The 23,164-nt window shown below is 46.1% G+C and overlaps 1 protein-coding gene across 1 annotated transcript in view; it reads right to left on the reverse strand.

The window, feature by feature from the left end:
• Positions 1 to 219: 219 nt before the first annotated feature.
• The window catches only part of RASSF8 (Ras association domain family member 8), a 288,517-nt gene continuing 265,572 nt past the window's right edge, over positions 220 to 23,164 (reverse strand). Inside the window, exons 4-6 of the mRNA XM_086920270.1 lie at positions 13,761 to 14,650; positions 9,974 to 10,118; positions 220 to 2,762 (exon numbers count right to left, since the gene is read on the reverse strand). Coding sequence (XP_086776396.1) covers positions 2,641 to 2,762; positions 9,974 to 10,118; positions 13,761 to 14,650 — 1,157 coding nt within the window. The 3' untranslated portion in view covers positions 220 to 2,640. The remainder of the gene's footprint in view (positions 2,763 to 9,973; positions 10,119 to 13,760; positions 14,651 to 23,164) is intronic.

Below are 23,164 nucleotides of genomic sequence, written 5' to 3' on the forward strand. Positions count from 1 at the left end.
GGATACAACATTTTAAAATGGTTATCAGTACGGTATGTCATTTAAGGGCTTATTACAATGTCAGTCGGAGCATCTCAGTCTCAGGACGGACTGAACTCCACTTGGCGGCTCCGACCTCCTGATTACAATGCGACCGAACAGTTGCATACTCACTTTTCTCTATGGGAGTTTGTGCTATGGCCATGAACTGTCCGTAATACAGGTTCCTATAGAAAAATGGGGTGGGGGGTGTAAAACCCTGCACCCTGTGGCAGGTAGCCCATGGTGTCTGCCACAAAGGGTTTTACAGGGGGGGTACCATAGGTACCCCTATGGTACCCCCTTGACCACCTACCGTAAGCCTCGGTGGTAAGGGGGACCTACTAGGGGCCCCCAAAGTCACTTTCTGACAGCCTTTCCATGTCGAATAGGCGGGAACGGAAAGGCTGTGGGAAACCGACATCGTAATCCCGACAGCGGATGCACCGTCCATAGGGGATTACCGTGCGGTATCGACTGACAGGAAAACTCCAAGAGCTGGTCAGAACCGAGTAGGAATGACCAGTCGGTTTACGTTTCAACCGCCGAGATCGCAATCAGGTAGTTGGACTGCAAACTAATCCTGTTGGTCGGAAAGCCTCCAACAGTGGCCAGAAAGCTTACAACTAGTGGTCAGAGGCTTTCTAACCGACATCGTAATCGGCCCCTTAATGTTTAGTATACAATGAGTGTAGCTTTTTCAAAAGAAGTATAAAAAAATCATAGGAGTGTTGTGTTGTGTTGCATCCTGGCCTGTGTTGCTATATTCAACAGGTAGATCTGTCAATCTGCTATGGCCATGTGCCACATCTGCACAGATACAGCCATTTGCATCATTTAGAACTGTGCAATAAGAGTATCTCAGTGTGACAACCAGATCCGTGCAGCCCTAGTTGCGTGATGCAGTGACTAAGTTTGTTCGTCTGAAGCAGATATGTGCCCAAAGCAAATATGTGCAACCACAGCATTCCTGATTGCAGTGAGATTTTGCAGCCCTTGAAGCTCTGCTCTTCAGTCAGACCTGTTCAGCCAGGGTAGCTTTATGCAGGCACCAGATCATGATCTATGCAGCATCCAAACACGCACAACAGCCATGAGCAGCAACAAGAGCAGCACCAGCACAGCAACCATGTGCAGCAACTATAACTACAAATCTCCAGAAATCTGTCCAACTGCCACAGCTCTTCATGGAAATCAAATATCTTCCAGCACATCAGCCCTTAGCAGCAACCTGATCAGTTCAAGCACAGCAGCACTGAGCAGCAGTTAGATCTACAAATGCACAGAAACTGCTCAACTACAAAATCTGTGCACATACAACAGGCTGGTGTAGACCGAGATTGACTCCACCACTTGAACCCTGGGGAAGCCACAGAATAGGCCAAGCCACAGAAGCCTGTGAATCAGCAATGCTCAGCACTTACATCTACATACAGAGCAGCCCTATAGGATGTCGAGACGCCAGGAGCAGGAGCGTCGTTATGTTTTCTCTCACAAATGCCTCCCTTATTGGGACAGACTTTTGTGGGGCAGAAGTACTAATATAATGCAAGATGCCTGCTCACTTGTAATTATGCAGTCATTCTTGCAGTATCCGCATTGTTTTACCAGCATCTGATATGCCACTTTCTGCTCGGAGTACTGAACCCGGAAGACCATGCTCATTGAGGTTTGTGCTCCATTCTGTTTAGCAAAACATGTGACTATCAGGAACTCGTGATGTTGTATCTGTACACCCACAACCTCTTCGGGGATCAAAGACAGTTATCTTCCTGTATGCCTGGAGCACAATCTGAGTACAGAAACCCCTTGGTTTGGAAACAGCAGCCAGCCCCAAAGTGGTACAAAATCACTATAAAAACTAGATCCACTCATATGTGTGAATAAGCACGTGCGTGTGTGCACCACTGGATTGACCATCAGGCATTATGTCTTGCATCAGAAGCAATGCCAAGTATGGGACAGGCCGCTTGCCTGATAATGCTCTCCCCAAGCCCCATCAGAGAGAGGTCTGACCTCGTCTCATTTATGGGCATTCTGGTGGGGTATTATTGAACGTATAACTCAGCTTAGACATTAGATAAACAAGTGGTTTTCAAAAGTAAAAACAAAAGTTTTTAAAATAGGAGAAAACTGAGACCTGCTGTAATGTTGCCCAGCGACTTTGGCTCCTTAGGAAACAGCCTGCCCTGCTTTCTGAGTCAGGGCCGCCACACTCGCGCGTGCCTGTACGCGCCTATTCTTGATTTTCCTCGACTTTAAAGTTATAAAAGAAATGGTATCCAAAAACAAAATATATGAAAAATCAAGCATGTACATATTCATCGACTGAATGGAATAAATTAACCTCTGGAATTATTTTTCAAATGTCTTGTCTTGCCCTGTATTCCTGTTCTCTGGCAAAGGGTGGCTAATACTTCGTAAACGCGGAGGCAGTAACAGTGCTGGATTCTTAGCAGAGTAAGCACTGGCTGAGCACCAGCTGGAGTCGTCCTGTGTCTGGCAGCAGCAGTTCCATTGGCTGCTGGTCCTCTGGGCACTGGTGCTGCTGCAATGGCTCCCACTGTCCTAGACGGGCCTGGACCTGACGGAACAGGAAAGATACCCTCTCGAGTCACACGCTCAGACGTAAATGCCTTCAGGGTTGAAGCCGGACGACAGGGCATTCTGCAGAATCCGCAGGTTACTGGGCAGCTGCCTGGACGAGCCGGGGCGCTTCAGGGAGCCAGACTGAAATGTGGTTTCTAAACAAAACAGAAAGTCGGGGGGACAGTCAGTGCACATTCATGTATTTCATAGACTGTTTTCATATCATGCTCTAATACACAGCGAAGTGCAGGAAACGACAGATAGGCATGAGGCACAGCTTGTTAAAACTATTGGCCATTATATGGTGGAGACAACATAGTTAATTGTCTCTGGGTTGTGACGTAACTGGTGTAATTTTGAATCAATTCAACAGTACTTACTTTAATGGCCATGTAGGGAAAAAATAGCAGAAACCGCCAGACCTGGCAACATTTATTTTTATTTATTTTGATTTGTATAGCGCGTTATAACCCAGGGGTCTCTAAGCGCTTTGGAACATACTAGCAGCAGACAGATCTCTGCAGCAGGCACTCAAACTCCTAGGCTACATACCGTGGAAAACCCTTGAGAACGATTGTGCCTTAAATGCTGTAACAGCAAAGAAACGTGCCAAACAGAATTAAAGGCTGCATATCTTTGTAGTTATAGTTATAAAATGTCAACAAAAATTGATTGACTGATTGATTGTGTCATTGACAAAGTTCGCTGCTACCAAGGGCACAGTAGGACTGTGGCGCGAAACATTAAGAAAAACAACAGAACCAACAGAGCAAGTTAAGAGACTGGCCAAAGCTTCAACATGTTCAGTCTAGGTGCAAAAAAGAGAGACAAAAAGCAACAAATCAGAAAAGTAGAAATGTAAAAAAAGGAAAGAAACAGAAACAAAGGTTCTCCAATAGAAGAGAATTCTAAAGAACTAAGACCAGATGCATTTGCTTTCCGAGAGCGAGTGGCTGCAACATATCTTTCCAGAGCACAGAGAAGGGAGGGAGCAATCTCAGAATTCTGATGCTGGTACAAGCCCCTGTGGGACATGCAGGGAGCATTAAACTAAGCTCTCTGCCATACTGAATGCCAATGCAGGAATTGTTGAGCCTCTGCTACGTGACTACATTTCTGAACGTTGAGCACTGAACTCAGAGCCAACCCATCTAGCCGGAACGTAAGCTGTGTGAAGCCAAAGGTCCTGATAAAAGGAAATAACCTCTTTTCTTTGCTTACCTAAAAAGAGGAAGACTTGGGGCGTGAATGATGTAACCAAGTCCATGACCCCTCCTCTCAAGCCTGTCTTGCAGTCACGGTAACTGTACTACAGGTGCATCAGCCTCATCTTAATTTTGCTCAGTGCAATCTACTCGGGGAGCTGAATTTCCATCTCGACAATGACCCCGATTTGACCTCTCTCTTCGACAAGCTCGCCAACTTTGGACTGAAGCAGCTAGTCAACATGCCCACCCAAAGAGTGGATCACACTCTCGACCCCATCTTCGCGGGAGGGACTAGCATTCGCTTCAACCACACTACCAATCCTCCCTGGAACGACCATCACTGCGTCCATTTCACCTTCAACACCACCACTGCACCCAAACCCGCCGCACGTCCTCCATGATGGAACTGGAGCAAGAACAGAGAGGAACACCTCAGAATCACCCTCCATCAAAACCCTCCCATCACCACGAACGACACCAACTCCACAGCCAGGGAATTCCACCTCTGGGTTTCCTGCTGCACCGACAAGCTCACACCCCTCTGCCCCTGCAAAGCAACGCCCTCTAAAATCTACCTGGTTCACCGCAGAACTTCAAGAAGCCAGACAGGTAGAGAAAACTTGGTGAAACCTGAGAACTTCTTAATCACAGAACAGCCACAATAGAGCCCTGAAAGATTACCATCAACAGATAAGAGACACCAAACGGACCTTCATAAGAGACAAAGTCCAGACCAACGTGTCCAACGCCAAGGAACTGTTCAACGTCATACAGCAGTTCGCCAAACCCACCTACGAATCCAAGGATGTCACACCTTCCCAGGAACTCCGTGACAAGCTCAGCTCCTACTTCCAACTGAAGATCAAGGCCCTCTACGACAACTTCAGCAAACCAACGACAAACACCACACCCCTACCCATCGCCGCCGACAAGCCGACCATCACCTCCTGGGATCCCGCTATCGTTGAACTCATCACTGCGACCATGAAGAAAACCCACGCAGGAGCACCAACGGACCCCTGCCCACAGCAAATATTCCACAGGGCCGTTGCTGCCATTGCACCCGAACTAGGATGTACCATCAACGCCTCCCTCAAGTCAGGCATCTGCACAGATGACTGGAAATGTGCAGAGGTAAAACCCCTCCTCAAGAAAACCAACGGCCGAACCTACGGACCTGAAAAACTACCGGCCCATCTCTCTCCTCCCCTTTGCGGCCAAAGTCACTGAGAGAATCGTTAACACCCAACTAACTGTCTTCATCGAAGAGAACTCCACCCAACTGACTGTCTTCATCGAAGAGAACTCCATCCTGGATGCATCTCAGTCTGGATTACGCAGCAACCACAGCACCGAGGCCGCCCTCCTCACTGCACCCGACAACATCCACATGCTACTGGACCAGGGACACACCGCAGCCCTCATCCTTCTAGACCTCGCCACAGATTTCGACACCATCTCACATCGCACGCTCGCTGCCAAACTTCAAGACGCGGGAACACAAGAAGCCGCCCTCAACTAGATCCGATCCTTCATCTCCGACAGAATCCAGAAGATCCAACTCCCTCCCTTCCTCTCAAAACCCATGGAAATCAGCTGCGGAGTACCCCAGGGATCATCTCTCAGCCCCACGCTCTTCAACATCTACATGACCCCCCTCGCCGCCATTGTCAGACATCATGGGCTCAACATTGTATCCTACGCCGACGACACCCACCTCATCATCTCACTCACGAAGAAGCCTGACGACACCAGACTCTGCTGCCAGGAAGGAATGAAGAAGGTGGCAGCCTGGATGAAGGACAGCTGCCTGAAGCTAAACTCAGAGAAAACCGAGGTCCCCATCCTCGGATCCTGCACCACCGCCTGGGACAACACCTGGTGGCCCTCCGCCCCTGGGAGACCACTCACCCCCACAAACCTCTGCATCATCCTTAACTCCTCCCTCTCCATGAACCACCAGATCAACGTTGTCGCCTCCACTAGTTTCAACTGCCTCTGCATCCTCCGTAAGACCTTCAAAGGGATCCCCCCTGACTACAGTAGGACTGTCACCCACGCACTCATAACCAGCAGACTGGACTTAACAAAACTCTTCTACACAAACTCCAAACCATCCAGAACGCCGCAGCCAGACTCGTTCTCAGGACACCGCACAACGAGCACATGACCCAACATCTACGAGCAAAATACACAAGATGATGGACGGAAAGTTGCACAATGGCAAAACATTCACCCCCAGTCACATATCTGAGTTTAATCCATCGTTATTTTGCTCACCAAGCCACCCCAGTTCAGACAGGGCCATATGTAAATCAGTCTTGACCCTGAGCCTCATGGGAACAGTCCAGCCCGAATTGCCAAGCCATGTCTTCCTGGACTGGAATCAAGCATCCTAGGACTGGTTTCTGGCTATCAGCCGTCTTCAGCCAGGATAGCTTGACTCCAGTGGCTTAGTGAGCAAGAAACTCACGTGTGAATGTTTTGCCATTGTGCAACATTCTGTCCATCATCTTGTGTATTTTGCCAACATCTACAAGGCCTCCACTGGCTCCCCATCGAAAGGAGGGTAACCTTCAAACTCCTCACCCACGCCTACAACGCCCTCAACAACATCGGACCCAATTACCTATCCTTCCACATACCAAAGATGAACCTCTGCTCCGCCTACAAATCCCTCAACAACATCGGACCAAATTACCTATCCGTCCACGTACCCAAGATGAACCTCTGCTCCGCCGACCTCGCCCTGGCAGAGCTTCCCCACATCCGCAGATAGAAAACCGGTGGGAGAGCTTTCTCCTACATCACAGCAAAGACCTTGAACGAACTCCCTGTGAACTTCAGACGCTCCCCGACCCTGCACACATTCAGGAATAACCTCAAGACCTGGCTCTTCGACTGACCAGGAGCCGCGCACCCCCCCCCCCCCTTCCCCAGCACCTTGAGACCCTCAGCGCACTATATAAATCTCTGATTGATTGATTGACTAGGGTGGTCTCAGTGCCATACCACAAATTACCTTAGCCTGCCCAGAATCTCATGCTGCAGAGCCGATTTGGTTTGGTTGTTGTAATGTGTCCTTCCCAGACTCCCTCATTTTGTCTAGACTGATTCTTCTCACACCAGGAAGTACCTGGGATGGCTTCAGGCAAGAATACTCACAAAATGAGCACAAAGAATTGTGAGATTGAGATTTGTGAAGCAGCCATTAAGATCCGAAAAAGGACAAGCCTGGCCTAGAAACGTACTCACTTTTAATAACAGAAATGCAGTCCCACCCATCACTCTTACCATCTGCTAAATTGCAGGGCTCAGAAAGAACTAAACATCACCCTTATGCTAAAATGACTCATGTATACATCCTAATCACTGCATTGTCTGGTCTCCACCCTTAAGCACAGGGATGCAGGTAATAGAATTCCACTGTCTGGGGAAGGTCTCCTCACTGTCATCTTGTGGCATGCCACAAACAGAGGCATCAACAATGGATCCCACTTTCATTGTTACCCTAAGCCAAACTTTGAATGTGTACATGAAAAGATATCTACCGCAGCATCTGCAGAATCTCCTTTTTGATATTAGTTGTATTTACCTTAAATACTCTCTCTCATTGCTAGGATCATGGGGTTACAGCTGTCTTTGAGTGCAGCCTAAACTTGTATGTATGCATGTATGTATGGTACACTTATATAGGGCAGCTCCCACCCAACGGGGATCCTGGCGCTAAGATTACCAGTTAAAAGCAATGCGCGTAACTGAAAATCTAAAAAATGCTAGGGATTAGTTTCTAGGATAGAGTCTGGTTTTCAAGATCTTTTTAAACTTCAGTAAGGTGTTGCTTTGTCTAATCTCAATAGGTAGTAAGTTCCAAAGCCTAGATGCTGTCAGACTAAATGATCTTCCACCTAGTCTGGCCTTATTAAAATGTTGGATACACATCAAAGTAACCGAGGAAGAGCGGAGATTTCTAGTAGGAGAGTACCAACCGAATTTCGTCTGCAAAGGCTTAGGCCCCATTACATGATCTGCCCTATAAACAATGCAAAATGCCTTAAACTTCTTGATTGTTCCCTATATATGCATCCAGCCATCACTTTATGCTTCCAAGTCTTACGCTGATCCACTGTACTTGCTAAAGGGGTGGACTAGCCGTAGTCTTTCAGAAAACAGATTATTCGCCTGCTTCTAGTGCTATTCAAAAACTTCTAACATAGCACTGTACTCTCTTTCGACAGTTTTGTATGCAATCTCAAAAAAGCCTCCGCTGTATTACCATGAAAACGCCTATTAATTCACTCTAGGGCATAGAACCTAGAATAAATGCATGTACTGGTTTCCTTAAGAGTTCAAACTAATCCAAATTCCCACCAATAACTATTGAGGAGCAGCATACTGGCAGGCGTATGCACTTTAACAGCTCACCAGGAGTAGTAAGTGCTATGTAAATGCAATTGCAATACAATACTGTATATAACCCTCCTGTCCCAGACGAATACTAATACTAAATCACTCACTGGTTAGCAGGCGATTGTAGTTCATACAGGCTCCATAGTTATTCCCTCAAACTGCTTGACACTCAAGCTCCCGTAAGCTTAAACTGCTCTGTGTTATTTCTATCACCTAGCACGGTACCAGTTCCCAGCAATAACCAGGGCCGGACTGGGAACCAATACCGGCCTTGGCAAAGTGCGCCGTCCTCCACCCCCAGTGAGTGGGGGGGGGGGGGGGGGGGGTGTGCAACCGCGTTCTTTGCCAGGGCCTCTTTTCGGCGATTTTGTTACAGGGCCGTTTTTGCGGAAACGCTGCAAAAACGGCCCTGTAACAAAAACGGCCCCCAACCTTGCGGCGCACCGGGGGATTGCCCGGTGCCCACAACGGCCAGTCCGGGCCTGGCAATAACCCACCCATCACTCATTGTACTGGCACGGAGTAACTGAAGAGATTTGCCACATGCTTCTTGCCAACTGAGGTATTTATTTTAGTCCACCACTGCAGGTGCCTACAAGATTCATAGTGGAGAGGTGTGGCACTGCAGCTAGGGTGACTGACACTGGAATCTGGGGATCGCAGTTCGATCCCTGGTGTTGGCGGCGGATTAGCCCAGCACCATGTGACTCTGGCCAATAGCTTGCTTACGGGTGATTATTCGCGCTTTACTAATGTGTATTATTATAGCATGACTGCTTTTTACTCCTCACTATATAGGGCCATATGTATCATCATGACCATTTGCGATTTCTAAATAGCGATTTTTAAGGAATCGCTATTTAGAAATCGCAAAATGGTATGTATGTAGGAAATCGCTTCTTTTTAGCGATTCCTTAACATTCCTAAATTGTGATTAGCAAATTGCTAATCGCAAATTTCCCATTCATTTCTATGGGCCAGGAGGCCCGTAGGAATGAATGGGAAATTAGCGATTAGCAATTTGCTAATCGCAATTTAGGAATATTTTCAAGGGGGCAGGGGTGTCACAAGAACACCCTGCTGCACCCCTGAAAATGACATGTGTGGGCATATGGCGCACATACATGCCCTAAGGGCATGTATGAGCGTCATATGGCACCTTTGGATTTTAATTAAATTGCTTTTTTAAAAGAATTTGCAACTTACCACCAAAATTTGCGAATCCTAATGGGCATTTTTGAATTAATTTTCCTTTGATACATTGCATTCAAGGAATCACACAATTTGCGATTCCTTAAGTGCAATCGCAAAATAAGGAATAGCAAATTTTGCGATTCCTTATTTTGCTGCCAAAATGTTTGATACATACCATTTAGCAAATTAGCATTCGCAAAGGCCGAAATTCGGTCTTTGCAAATGCTAATTTGCTTGATACATATGGCCCTATGTCATAAAGAGATGAGATGATAACAACAAAGCCCATTCCAGCTGATCTCGCCACCCTGTCTCCCTCCAACCTGTGCTTGCCCAGGAATACACACTTTACACAAAACATCTTAGAATGCACAATCCAAGGCAGTAAGCAGCTGCATGGACTGTGACCTAAGAAATACAATAACCTACACTTATGGGGAGAAAGCACTGTATACATCTTGCGCTAGAACACAAAGCCTCCGCCAGTCAGGACGCGATGCAGCATGGCGCCCGGCCGCGGCCAGCAGCAGGTCAGAGGTTCACATCTGCTTTACCTTTCTCTGTCTCGGCGAGCGAAGCCTCCCCTTCCGAGGGCTCTGCCGGCAGCACCGTGACCTTTGTCCCCGTCTGCTGGATAAACTGCTGAAGATTCACCTGCCGCAGCTCCTTGGTCAGCTGCTCCAGTTCTTGTTCCTTCTCCTACAAAATAAAGTAAAGACATCTGAGTTCAATCTGGAAGGAATCAAGCCCCACAATGCCCTGCGAGCGAGGCTTTTCCAGTCCTGTGCGCTTAAGACGGCACCTGGAACGGATTGGCTGGTGTTGTGCCGGGTGTGGGGGTGCAGGGCAAGGATGCTACTACCTTTGAAGATTTAGGGCAACGCATGTCTGTTGCTTTTTACAGCCAGACTTCTCTTTAGAAATCTAACAGGTCTGTGTTAATCTGGGGTGAATCCTCTCAGTAATAACGGATCAGAGCCTCTCGTCCCCTCCTCAGAGGCCAGCCTGGGGAGTGTAAACAGGAGTTAGGAATGTCTGCTATGGACACGGAGGTCAGTATATCATGGGGGGAGCACCCGCCCTCCAGTGCCCATTAGCCGCTCTAAGAAGGTGAGAAACGGCACTTCTCTACATTCATTTTAAGGGCTGTAATATGACTACGTTTGTAGATTCAATTACTCTTTCCAACTGGCAGCTGGAGCAACGGACTGCTGTTAGCAGCTACCGAACAGCCAACATAGCCGAGGCTGGCACTAGGAAATACTGGCTATAGACCGCCACCTAGTGGTAATTGACTGGGATAGGAGCTAGCCCATGTAAGCGATGCCTTCTTGACGCCGTTTAAATACTGCGCTTGAGCGAGTGTGTGACGGTCGGGTGAGTAGGTAAGTGACAGAGAGAGTGAGCATGTTAGTGGGCGTATGAGAGTGAAGAATGAGTGAGAGCACGTGCAATTCACATTCTCAGGGCACTCCCCCCTGATTTACTGACTCATTTTTCGCTTGGTTACAGGTGTCACCATAGATTGCACTAGATGACTTTCATTGTATTTAGTTAAAAAAACTGTAGTTGCACTCATCGTGCTTTTTCGGATTGGTGTCACTACAACGCATGCTTTTACATCGCATGCCTTTACAACGCGGTTTTTACCACGCAGTCCATTACAACGCATAATGCTTTTAGGCGCTGGATAGTGAATTATTTAATTTACTATTCCAACTCCAGTCCCCGTGGATAGCAGGGAAGGTGTTGGATAGTAAATTAAATATATTCCCTATCCTAGAGCGCCCCCCAGCGCAATGCGTTGTAATGGTTTGCGTTGTAAAAAATGCGTTGTAAGTGATGTTCCCCTGCTTTTTCATTTCTGAGCAAGATACACAAATGTGTCGTCTAAAGGTTTCTGTCTTTTCATTTGCTCTGGAATTTTGCAGTACAGTTATTCAAATGTATTGCTAGCTTTACATACAAGACAATAGCAGATCGTTTAACCCCACTTCGGCCCAAACTTCAGTGCAAACAAGTTTTGCATCCTCCAACCAGCAGGGCTATGTGACTTATCTATTCTTTTTGTACCAAATTTATTTTTGTCATATTCTTTTCTTATTCTTGCATTTTACGTGCTCTATGTGTTTTGTGCTTTCCTAGTAAATATTTGTGTTTCTTCTGGTTTCATTTATCCTCCATATGACATAATGTATGTAGGTGCATTGAGGCAGGTACAGTACTACTCGTGCCTTGTCTTACACTCAGGGTCTAAAAATGTTCATGGAAGTTGCCATTTTTAGTTTTTCTTGGCCACTGTATTCAGTTAGATGGTAAGGGGCTGTCACAGATGCATCTTGAGTAAGAGCAAATGGCTTTCTAGTCATATCCTGCGTTTGACGACTATGAGCTTCCACCCTAGCTCTTCTGTCGGATGACTACATTTGTAGAGTTTATAAACGGTAAAGAGACCCGGAAGCACAGGTTCATTTGATTTTTTAAATGTAAATAATTGCAGGGGCCTAAAGATTTTCTTTGGTGCTTGCTGCTGGTGAGGCCGAATAGTGGGGTTGCAGATTACGAATGCTCCCTAGTCTTAATTTCACCTCATGCCTCTTTCTTCCACCACACATATCTTTCTTCCACCACCCTACGCTCCCTATCCTTTTAGCTCACATTTGCAAGTTCTTTTTCATAATTGCTTCCTTTCCTTGTAACTGTTGTCCTATCTTTCACTTTCTCACTTTTTTTCCTAACTTTATCTCTCTTGTTCGGGGTGAAAATCTGATGATGAAAAATAGGTAGTCTCCAGAAATGAATGCTGGTGCCCAATACCAGCACAAATTAAGCACTAGCCAGAATAGCTTTCCGGCACTGACATTACAGAGTAAAAAAGTACTCTACAATTTTCATCTCTGGTTACTATTGTCAGAGATTCAACATACCTGTCACAGTGAGCACGTGGAAAGAGAGCGGTCATCGCCCTTGGTGACCTTCCAAGGGACATGTTATTACCAAATAAAAATACCACGTAACTCTCAGGCCAGAGGAACAGACTCTTGACGAAAAATGAACAATGTGTTATGGACATCCTTTACCTGGATAGCAACCAACAGAAAATCTGAAGGCATAGGATTATGAAAGTTAATTCAGGCACTTGCACAGTTTCGAATGGGGACCAAAGAAGGAAGCACAACACCAAATGCTTAGGTAGCCATGCGCCTGTCATATTTGCAAGATTAACATTGCATGGCCTGTAACCAGCATAGACCGCTTAATAAATAAATGACCAAAATATAAGAAGCTGTTTTTGACTCTTGCCTTATTAAACTATAAGTGTGCACGTTTAAAGTAGTATACTAGATAGAAATCAGCTACATTTAGTTGATTCACTGCTAATCACGTTAACTCAAATCAAAGTAGCATCTGGTGACACCCAATTCATAAGGATGTAGAGGAATGGGGAGGTGAACTATAACTTAAGGTGTTTTTGAATAAAGATTTCCATAAATTCCATAAGAGCTCCATAAATTCATGAAGAAGATGAGCACACTGGGAAGAGTCAGCAGAAAGAAAGGCTCACATCTCGGTTGGTACCCAGCTGCAAGAGCAGTAACCCAATGTTACCTCATGATGTGCCTAAGTGCTGAAAGTGGGAAGAGGTGTGGTGCAGCGGCCAGGGCAGCTGACTCCGGAACACGGGGTTCGTGGTTTGATCCCTGGTGCCCGCGGCAGGTTAGCCCAGCACCTTGTGGGCAATAGCTCCCTTAATCTTCCCGACGACCCCCAGCGCCAGGACACCTCGCACTTTTCAAATGCTTGTCTATAAAATGGCTCTGAAATCATGGGTGTGGTCCAATTTGCAAACTCTTTTTAACAAAAGTCTGCAAGGATGTGCAGGTGAAGCAGGCCCTTACCTCTGCGCCTGCACTGGGCCCCCATTCTAATGACAAATTCAGCAGCAATAATATGCCAGTTACAAGTCACTAGTTCAGCCTTTCCAAAATAAAGATTTTAAAAGTGACTGGAATTCACAAGTAATCTTTCAAAACAAAGCCCAAAATTGCCTAGTCAGTCTGCCTGCTGGTTTAAAAAACACTCTCCACTCAAATATGAATGGCTGTAAGTCCTTTTAGAGTGGTTGCAATATCTACCTTCCAAAATAAAGCATCCGCTAGATCACCTACCACTATATTGTTATGGGTAAGTACTCATTTACTATTTTCAACTCTGCATCCGCTTGCCTAGCCTTAACTTGCGAAGTAGCAGTATGGTCGATATACTGGATGCAATAGAGTCAAGGGATCATTATTTCAACAGTGAAACAGTGTAGAACATCTTATGGACCAGGTTCCTTACCAGAAGCCGTTTGGTAGCCTGCCCCAGTGATCTCTCGATCGCTTTCGATCCGTTTTCCAGCCTCAGGCTGTGCTGGCTCTGTGTGTCGATCTCAGTGCGGATCCTTTCGATCTTGCCTTTCATCTCTTCCTCATTCACCTGGGCCTCGTGCACCTCGCGCTGCAGCTTCTCGGCTTCGATGCCGCGCTCCATGATCTGCACCTGAGCCAGGTAGTCCTTCAGCCGGCTCTCGCACTCCTGGATCCGCTGCTTTAGGTCCTGGAGCTGCTCCTTCAGCTGCTTCTCGTTTTCCTGCTCGATCTGAAGCTCGTTTTCCCAAAATTCCTCCTCCTCAATTTCCACCTCATTGCGTTTGATCTTCTGCTCCACTCTGACAATTTCTTCTTCTAGGCTGGAGTTGTACTTCTGCTCCCAGTATCTGATTTCGGCCTGGTTCGAGTCCAGCTGTTTCTCTAAACACTGCAGTTTCTCTGTCTGGAGGTGGACGAGTTTTTTCAGCTCTTCGGCTGTTGTTTTGCAGTTGTTGATGACCCTTTGTTTAAACTCGGATTCTTTTCCCTTGCCAAAAATGTCCATCAAGCCCTTAGCTCCGCCCGTGAAGGTCAAGGATTTCCTCTTCGGTTCTCTCCTTTTGATTGATTTGTCGATCTGAGGCCGAAGCTTAGCTAAGGGCGGCAAGCTCTGTCGATACAAAGTCCTTTCAGGCATTCGAGCAACACTGTCAGAGGTCGGCCTCTCACTGAGAGACGGCCCGGTGCGTCGCAGAATGAGCTGCACGTCACTTGCATACTGTCCCCATTTGTTTAATGATATGATGGGATTTTCATGAGGTGCCAAATGCCTCTCTGTGTCTCTCCATTTTTCGATTAATGTGTACCGTCCAGTGCGACCTGAAAGAATAGAAAGGGAGAAGTCAAAATACGCCTGCAATACTCAAATGTAGCCACTAGGTGGAACCAATGTCTTAATCATTTCACAGTAACTGAGGCGAGCCATTACCTCTAAAGGGAAACTGGAAGACGTGCTTTTTTCCACATTCCCAATCTCGGCATAATTCTCCTAAACCTTTTATAATTTTTAACCTTTGCAAGTGCATGATCCCCGTCTGAAAATAAGAGTTTTGCAGTAGTTTGCTTTGATTTAGAATGTTATCACGGTTAGCCAAACTCGCTCACCTGAAATTCTTCAATTCACAAATGAATTTATTTTTCACACTTTAACAATTTTCGCGTTTTATTAGGAGTATGTTGCTAGAGTGGCCCAGCGAACTCTTATCCAGCACAATTGCTTTCTCCAGGGAAAATCTTAGCCACCGACAATGAGCTTTTCTATAGACGTTGATCCCACTTTGACCTAAATGCCACCAACTCACACTGCGCCCAGTAGTAGGCGTGGCCCACCACTGTTATTACAGCATGCTAGTCAGTTACATCGTGTGATTGGTACTTTGAACAGGCTCCCGGTGCCTGCCCCCTGCCATGAAGTGAATTCTGCATGTCGGGCTGACCAGTATTCCAATACTGCTAGACCAGCATACGCTCTTCAGTCCTCCCCAAACTACGCTGTTTTGGAGTGTTTAACTTAAATTAGCTCTTTGTCTGGAAGCAATACCTGGATGCTCTCGTGTAAAGCGTGCGACAGGAAGATAACTGAAACATGGCCAATCACTGTGTGGCTTTATTTTGAAGGCAAGCTCTGATTGGCTATGTTTCTGTTCCTCACTTTGGTAGTGGCTCCTTTCCTTTCTACCAGCACTACTGTGCACGAGGGTGTCTGAGCCCATCGCCACGTGTGTAGGCCCTGCCTAAGCCCAAGGTCACTCGACTTCAGAAGAAATTAATTGATTCACAAAAAGTGAGTTTTACTTTATGGGTTTTTGGTATTTCAAATTCTCTCTGATTACACACTGAGATTTTTACAATAATTCCGTTTTCAATTTCGGTTTTCAAAGTTTTCTTTTTGCAGTCTCACATTTTGCCGGCACTTGCTGGATCACTTCACTTGTTGCCACAGTGAAGTAAATCTGTTTTTTTGGGGCATCAGAAGCCAGAAGAGCTGAGCCGTGTCATACACCCTCCAATTGCTGCCTTATATTATAATGTAGAGAAGAGGACGGTTCATACTTACCTAGGAGATAAGACCGGTTGGTACCCAGAGAGGAACCAGTCTTACCTTTCGGGTGCAACCTGGAAATGGACTGGGGAGAGGGAATTTATAAACATAATTTGGAGACGATCGAGAAGCATGAGGGGCAGGATCTGCACAGATATTTAATAGGCACTAGAGATTCCTGATGGCATGACGTGTACTGGCCAGGCCTGCACATGTACTTGCATTGATTAGTCAAAAACAAAAAGGAAACATCACTTCCAACAGTGCAAGGACAGGCTTGGTGTCACATCTGCCTCTCTTCTGACACCCTGGAGCCACCCTGGCTGCTACAGCCAGTCCTGGTGCCAGATGTAGACATCCCGACCCCATTACGACAAGCCTTTCTCAGTGTTTTCTCAGTGTTTACTCAGTGAAGGCAAAATGCGCAAAGCTCAGTATAGCTAACTGCGGTTGCATCAGAAAACCTCGACCATAATTTGTAGGTCGACATAATTTGTAGGTCGACGAAAAAAATCCAGTTTCTTCAGATTTATCCATTTGAAACGTTTTTGATTGGATGGACTGATCTGCCGGTGAATGGCACTGGTTGGTTTCTGGACTGCACCGTTGAGTGGAGTTTGGTGGGTGCATGTGGGTCAGTGGACGAATGGACAGACGAATGGAAAGGTAGGTGGGTGGGCAGGTAGAGAAATATGTGAATGGGTAGGTGACTGGATAGCATGGATAGGTTGGGTAGGAGAAAGGATGGATGCATTCAATAGATGGGTGGATGGATCAAGTGAAGGGTGGATGAATGGATGGGTTGGGTGGATAAAGGATGGATGGGTGAATGGAAGGGTTATAGGGTGGATGGGAAGTGTGGGATTGTGTGAATTGTCCCGGATGGTTGGAGTGGTGTTTATGACTAGGAGGGTGAGTTGCTATCTGGGTGAATGGGTGGATTACATGAGGGAGTGGTTGGATGAATGAGTGTGCTTAGGTGACTCGGGCCTACCAAGTCATGCACTACCTGTTGTAGTAATGTATTTTGGCTTAATCACCACAGAGTAGAGCAGAGTCATACATTTCGAACATTGTTATGTTTGTACCACATCTATGTCTTGACATTGTCGCCCATCTTGTGCTCTACAGTATTTGCAGTCTGGAAAGCATGTATGAGAGTCCATTTTGGTCTGAAAGGATTGGGATAAGTCAGAGAGGGGAGGAAAGAGAGACAAGGATGATTTTTTAACATACATAAATGTATATAGACACATAAACATATATATAGCCATATCCCTATACAAAGCATAAACCCCTATGTATCTACCCACATGTAATGCAAATGGCCTGACATAAACGCATATGAAATGAATAAATATACAGACACTACGGAAACTATTTAATTTTTTTAATATATATCACACACTATTTCCACAACTTACAGCCAACACTCCAGGGTGGGTGCATCTGCCATTAAGGGTAGATTTACGGTGCATTCGCTTACGCTCCCAAAAAGATACGACAGGAACTCGCAGCGTTGAAAATTCATTGAGTTTTTAATTCAGATGAACAAACATGTTTCGTTACAGGCCTTTCTCAATATTTTTTTATGTATTACGTACAATCTCATTGGAGGGCCTTATGTAAACACAAACATAGGAATTCCGAATATTGAGAAAGGCACATAGCCGAATGGCGTTTGTTCATCTGAATTTAAAACGTAATGCATTTAACTCTGCGGGTGCCCGTCATATCTTTTTTGCTAGGCAAGGAAGCATACACCCATATAAGTGGCACGCACATACACAATATCCTCTACATGCCCAGACATCAGACATCCATATTTTAGTAATTTTTAAATATACTAGAAGTTATTAATTATTTTTTGTTAATATCTACATATATGGTTATATTCTTACAGAAAGCATAAAACCTTATACAGTATTTAATTGTTTGAAAATGAGTGTAACTTTAGAATGCCCATGAAAACAATGGCTTTTCGAACGGTGTCGTAGAGCTATTGTATTGCGGTCACCCCTAATTCTCACTTTGGGCTAACAGGCTTGCTCACTGTTCTCGCTGGGTGCAATTTGAGAAACAGGTTTACGCATCACCACATTCAAAGTTCACCAGCTGTCACTGAATACCAGCAATGCAAAGATAGATGCTTAGTTTAACACATCTGAGATTTCTCTCAACACACTTCTTTACAGAGACATTCACACGCTTTTCGAAGACACGTCTATACCAAAAATGTAGCAAAGTGTATAATTGGAAAATAATCCCAGTTTAGCCTGGGCAGGGTGTCCAACGTAAGTCCAGGTGGGCTCAGAATAACCTGCCACTATACAAATGAGTTCCATTTAAATTCAGTCTATCTAGTTATACCGTTGATATCAATCCAGAATTCGTGCACGGCCCAAGGCCTGGAACCTATGTTGAGCAAACCTGGTCCAGCGTATAAATCCTTGGGTCTGAACTGGGGCTCCTACTGACACTAAGGAGGTCATTCCGAGCCCTACTCTAATCCCGAGCTGGGTGTAATCGACAAATCCTACCCGAAATCGCCAGATGTGCGCAAATTGAACCCCCAACGGTGCTTTCTGTGCGCTAACTTCGCCACACATTATCTGGCAAAATATGTGTGAAGAAAACAGTGCAGGATTCTAAGTTTTGCAGCTCGTAATCAAAGTATTACAGCGCCAATCCCTCTTGCTCCATCCCAAAGCACAGAATAACCACAGCAAAGTACGGGCAACCCGCTAATAATCCCCAAGAGTAATGTTCAGCAATAGCAGACAAGTGCGTGTGCATGAACTCAGTATTCGGAAGAGATACGTGTTTGAAAGGCGCGTCGCTTATTTTAGTGACATTTTCATAGATGCGAGGCTGCTTTTCCGTTTGAACTCTGCTCAGGCCCTGTTGATCCAGACAGTACAAGTTTGTTCCGGGGGTCCCCGGCTCTCGCGCTCCACGTCACGTGCTCGTGACAGCTCTGGTATCGCGCGCTATGGGGTTCAGTCCTCTCGGTGCCAGTTTACAAAGGGCTGACCCGGGGGGCCTCGCTTCACCTCGGGACGATCACTCCTGTCCGGACATGTTTCTTGGCTGCATCTTAGGACGAGGCATGCGGCAGTGACAGGCCGGCCTGCGGTCCAGTGTAACCGAAGCCCGAGACAATTTACCACGGGGATCAGACGCAGCCCTCTAAGTCTGGCCCAGATAAAAGCAAAGCGCCCATCGATTCCCGAAGCTGTGGAGGCGCCGTGCGCCCGCCATCGGGATCCATTCACAGGCGACATTTCGAAGCATTTTGATCTAGACCCAGGCATACAAATCAGCTACATTGTAAACAGTAAGTAACAGTGCATTGTGGGTAACTGAAACGGTGTGAGGCCAGGGTCAGGCCCCTGTCATGTAGTAGAGCCCCCCCCCGCCCCCCACTTACTCCCCTGCCCTTAAGAAAAGAGTCAAACCCATGGGCCCAGGAACAGTGGAGGTGGAGGGGATTTATCACCCCCAGATTTAGGACTTGGAGGCAGAGGATCCTCCCCCCCACCCCAGTTCTCCTTTTTAGGTCGAGCCTGTGACAGTGCATGTGCTACTTGCACACGCACTCTCACTTGCCACACTGTTGTATACAACAAGAGATTTGCAGTCCGTCCTTTGCTTATCATTTATTGTCAAATTCAAATTCAAAGATAGCTTTGAATTTATTGTCAAATTCAAATTCAAAGATAGCTTTATTCGGTATTTTGACAAAAAAACCATAAAAGCAGACATAAATACAAAATACAAACGTGGACAGACTAAATAACTTTTAACCATTTATTGTCTTCTAGGATACTCTTGTGTGCTGCCTCCTAATTGGCCACCACATGCCAAGTGTCCCTCCCTTCCCTTTCTGTGGAGCATGGACCAATCACAGATTGACTCTACGTAATTAGTGCCCGTCCACTGCTCGTGCTGTGATTTAGATACTATTTCTTCTTCCCTCCTCCTACTTCCCCTTCCCCTACCTAGTGCTCTCTCCCTCCCCGTGGTGCTTCCTACCCCCCACTTTTGTTTTAACATCACACAAAACCACATGCATTGAGGGCCAATGAGACATTAGCGGTATCACACTACTGATTAGGCTGCTAGTGATAATTTCATTTGTTTACAGTGCGATGCATGCCATCTACTTTATTATTTGCCATTTATTAAAAACGTACTTGTGCACGCAAAAGCTGTTTAGTACCTTAAAAAGCAGGCACAGAAAGATCTTGACGCCTAAAATCGTCATGTCTCTGTCGCCTCACAAGTGAAGACAAGAGCCTTGTAGTGACGTGCAAAGGCACATCCCAGAAGTTATCATGGCGGTGGTAAATCACCAAGAGCACGTGGGCTGTCTTGTTCCTAGGTATGCTAAGTGTCGCTATGGTGATTTCCAAAGGTGATGCTGTTCCTGGATGCCCGTCACCATCACTGTAACATTGACGCCAAGTCTTCCTGATTCCGCTCTGGTACCAGTGCAGTCAGAATATGGTCTCCAGCTTTGCCCCTTCCAGTACATCCCTTAACATGTGATCGCGTTCGCGTTCGCGGCAGCAGTGGCCTACCACAGCATGATGGCTCACCCTCCAGATATGATGATATTCCAGGATCTGAAGCAAATACACAGTTCATGGGCTGGGCGAGATTCCCTTGAACAATGCCACCCCCCTGCTCATTAGGAACTGCAGGAGTCCTCTGCATAACCCCTTGTATGGTAGAACATGTTAGTGAATGAACATGCCACTTCTACAACTCCTGTGCCTCCTGTCTACCTCATCCTGTCTAGCCGCACTCGGGGATGGGGTAGAAACCAAAATCTGCCCTGGCAAAAACTCAAAAGACCCCACTCTGCAGGAGGCAGGGTCCAGAATGGGGCCGTCAGCAATTTCATGTTTGGGTCATGCCAGTCCATCCCACCCAGCTCTGAAAGCAGCCGTCTAGCCTGCACTCCACCCAGGAAATGGCAGCATAATCAGTTCAGCTCTGGCCACACTGAAGACCTCATACTTAATGGTGGCATTCTCTAACAGCAGGGTGCAGGCACTGCCAGGGCATGAATGCCTTTTAATTTCCCACCCTGAACAAAGACCTCAGGGTGGGTTCATTCACTACATTTGCAATCTGACATGTTGTGCCTTGAAGAACCTAGTCAAGTAGCCTTGTGATTGGCACTCTCTATAATGTGCGTTTAGTGATTGTCACTCTCTGAAATATAAGTGCCTCTTTGAAAGGCCAATGTATGGCACAAAGTCAAAAACAATCATTGGCATAGCCAATAAGTCTCGCCTATGTGAGTTCTATTGGCTTTGTCAGTGTTTTAGCCATGTTTTATAGCTGTTTTGGCCATGCTATGCAGCAGCCCACCTACTGTGCCGCATGACTACATCATAGCGCTCTTTTTTTTAACATTCTACCGTGCTGCACAGCAGCCACACAGCTGTTCGTCACGACTTAGAAACACTGAAAAGCCAAATTATAGAGCTATTTGGCTTTGCCTATGTTTTCTTTGCCGGTTGTACATCTGTGTGGCTGCTCATCTGTGTGGCTGCTGTTCAGCATGGTTGAATGTGAAAAAAAAGCGCTATAATGTGGCCAGCGTTGACCGCATCAAAGCACTTCATTTTTTCTACTTTTAGCCATGCTGCACAGAAGCTGCACTGCTGTACAACATGGCTAAAAAACATTGACAAAGTCAAAAGATCTCGCCCGGGCATGGCCTATTGGCTGTGCCAATATGAATTGCTAAAACTGTGAGTGCTTAGAAACTGGTTAACAAGTAGAATTAACCACTATGGAAACCGGATCATTGAAATAACACAGGGTCTCTAAAAATCATTGGCAGCCAACTCGAGATGAAAAAATAGCTGGCTAAAAAAGCTGGCCTAGTGTTATAAAATGAAGTTTCCAATCTGCGCCTTTGGCACGGCCTAAGCAAATCTGCTTTGGGTTTCCATCAGACAGTCTGGCTTTAGCATGAAAACATACAATCAAAGGCAGAGAGTGGAGAAACCAGCCAAAAAAGAACAAAGCGTATGTTGCTGAGGCACGAGATGACATACTGCAGCAAGACAGATGCTGAACGCGCCATTTGTACAGTAATATGCAACTGCATTTTCCACAGGAAGCTGTGGCTTGGGCAGCAGACACAGGATGAGCTCTGGACACGGGTCAAGTATTATGACGATAGATGGACCAGGTCCATTGGTCCTTCTACAACAAACATGAATTGGTGGCAGGATGGAGGGGTTTGGACGATCCCTGAGAAACCCACAGAGATAGATGAAGACTTCTGCGTCCCAGAGAGGAAACAATTTCTTGGATAGGGTGTGGGGGGTGCGGTTCTGCGGGGTACAATGGAGCGGAGCTACTCTTTTATAGATTTTCCATTGAATACGAAAAAAGACCAGGTCGGGGAATTGAGACAAATGCTGTAATAGCATGCATTGTACACAAGAGGATGCACATTGTGGGCTAGATTCAAGAGAGCTTGGGCCCACATTTGCAAACGTAACAAGCATAGGCATAGCTGATAGGTCTCGCCTTTGGGACCTACTGGCTTTCCCACTGCTTTTTGGCGATGCTGAGCAGCATTGGTAAAATGAAATGTTTTTTGCCAATGGTGTTTAGCATCAGCAAAAAACACACAAAGGTGCGATGACATGGCTGCTAAGGTGGCCACGCCATTCTGTGTGCGATCGCTTACAGAATGATGCAGTCTCTATTTTCTTTTATTTTTTATTGACATATCTCAGATGGAAGTCAATAAAAAAAAAATTTGCAAAAGCGCAAAGGACTTTTGTGAGGGGCAAGCAGCAATTTGCTAGAGAAGTGCATGGAGAGAGAGTGAGGAGCCATGAAGGAGACAGCAGACACACAGCATGGGAAAGTATTTGGCAGAAGAGGTGGAGCGAGAGCGAGAGCTGAAAAACACATGCACTCCAGTGAAGTGCTTAGCTAAATGAAAAAAAAGTAGTTCCCTAGAAGTGAACAGTGAAAAGACACAATTCAGTCACTCATGACAAGGTTATAGAGCCTATGCAGCAGGTGATGGACAAGTACAAGATGCAAAAGTTATGCAATTAAATAAGAAGCAAGCAAATGCGCGTGGTAGTAAAACCAACCAATGAAAAGCAGTGGGCGTGCTGTAGGCAACTGTAAGTTCTTGGTAAACACGAAATAGGTCACAAAATTGCAACCAGATGTAAAAGGTGCTTACCTCTGGAAATGCTATTCTGGTGGATATTCTATATATCCACAGGTTCCTCACTTTTACA

The sequence above is a fragment of the Lissotriton vulgaris genome, chromosome 1_1, assembly GCF_964263255.1.
Source record: "Lissotriton vulgaris chromosome 1_1, aLisVul1.2, whole genome shotgun sequence".
NCBI classification, from domain to species: domain Eukaryota; kingdom Metazoa; phylum Chordata; class Amphibia; order Caudata; family Salamandridae; genus Lissotriton; species Lissotriton vulgaris.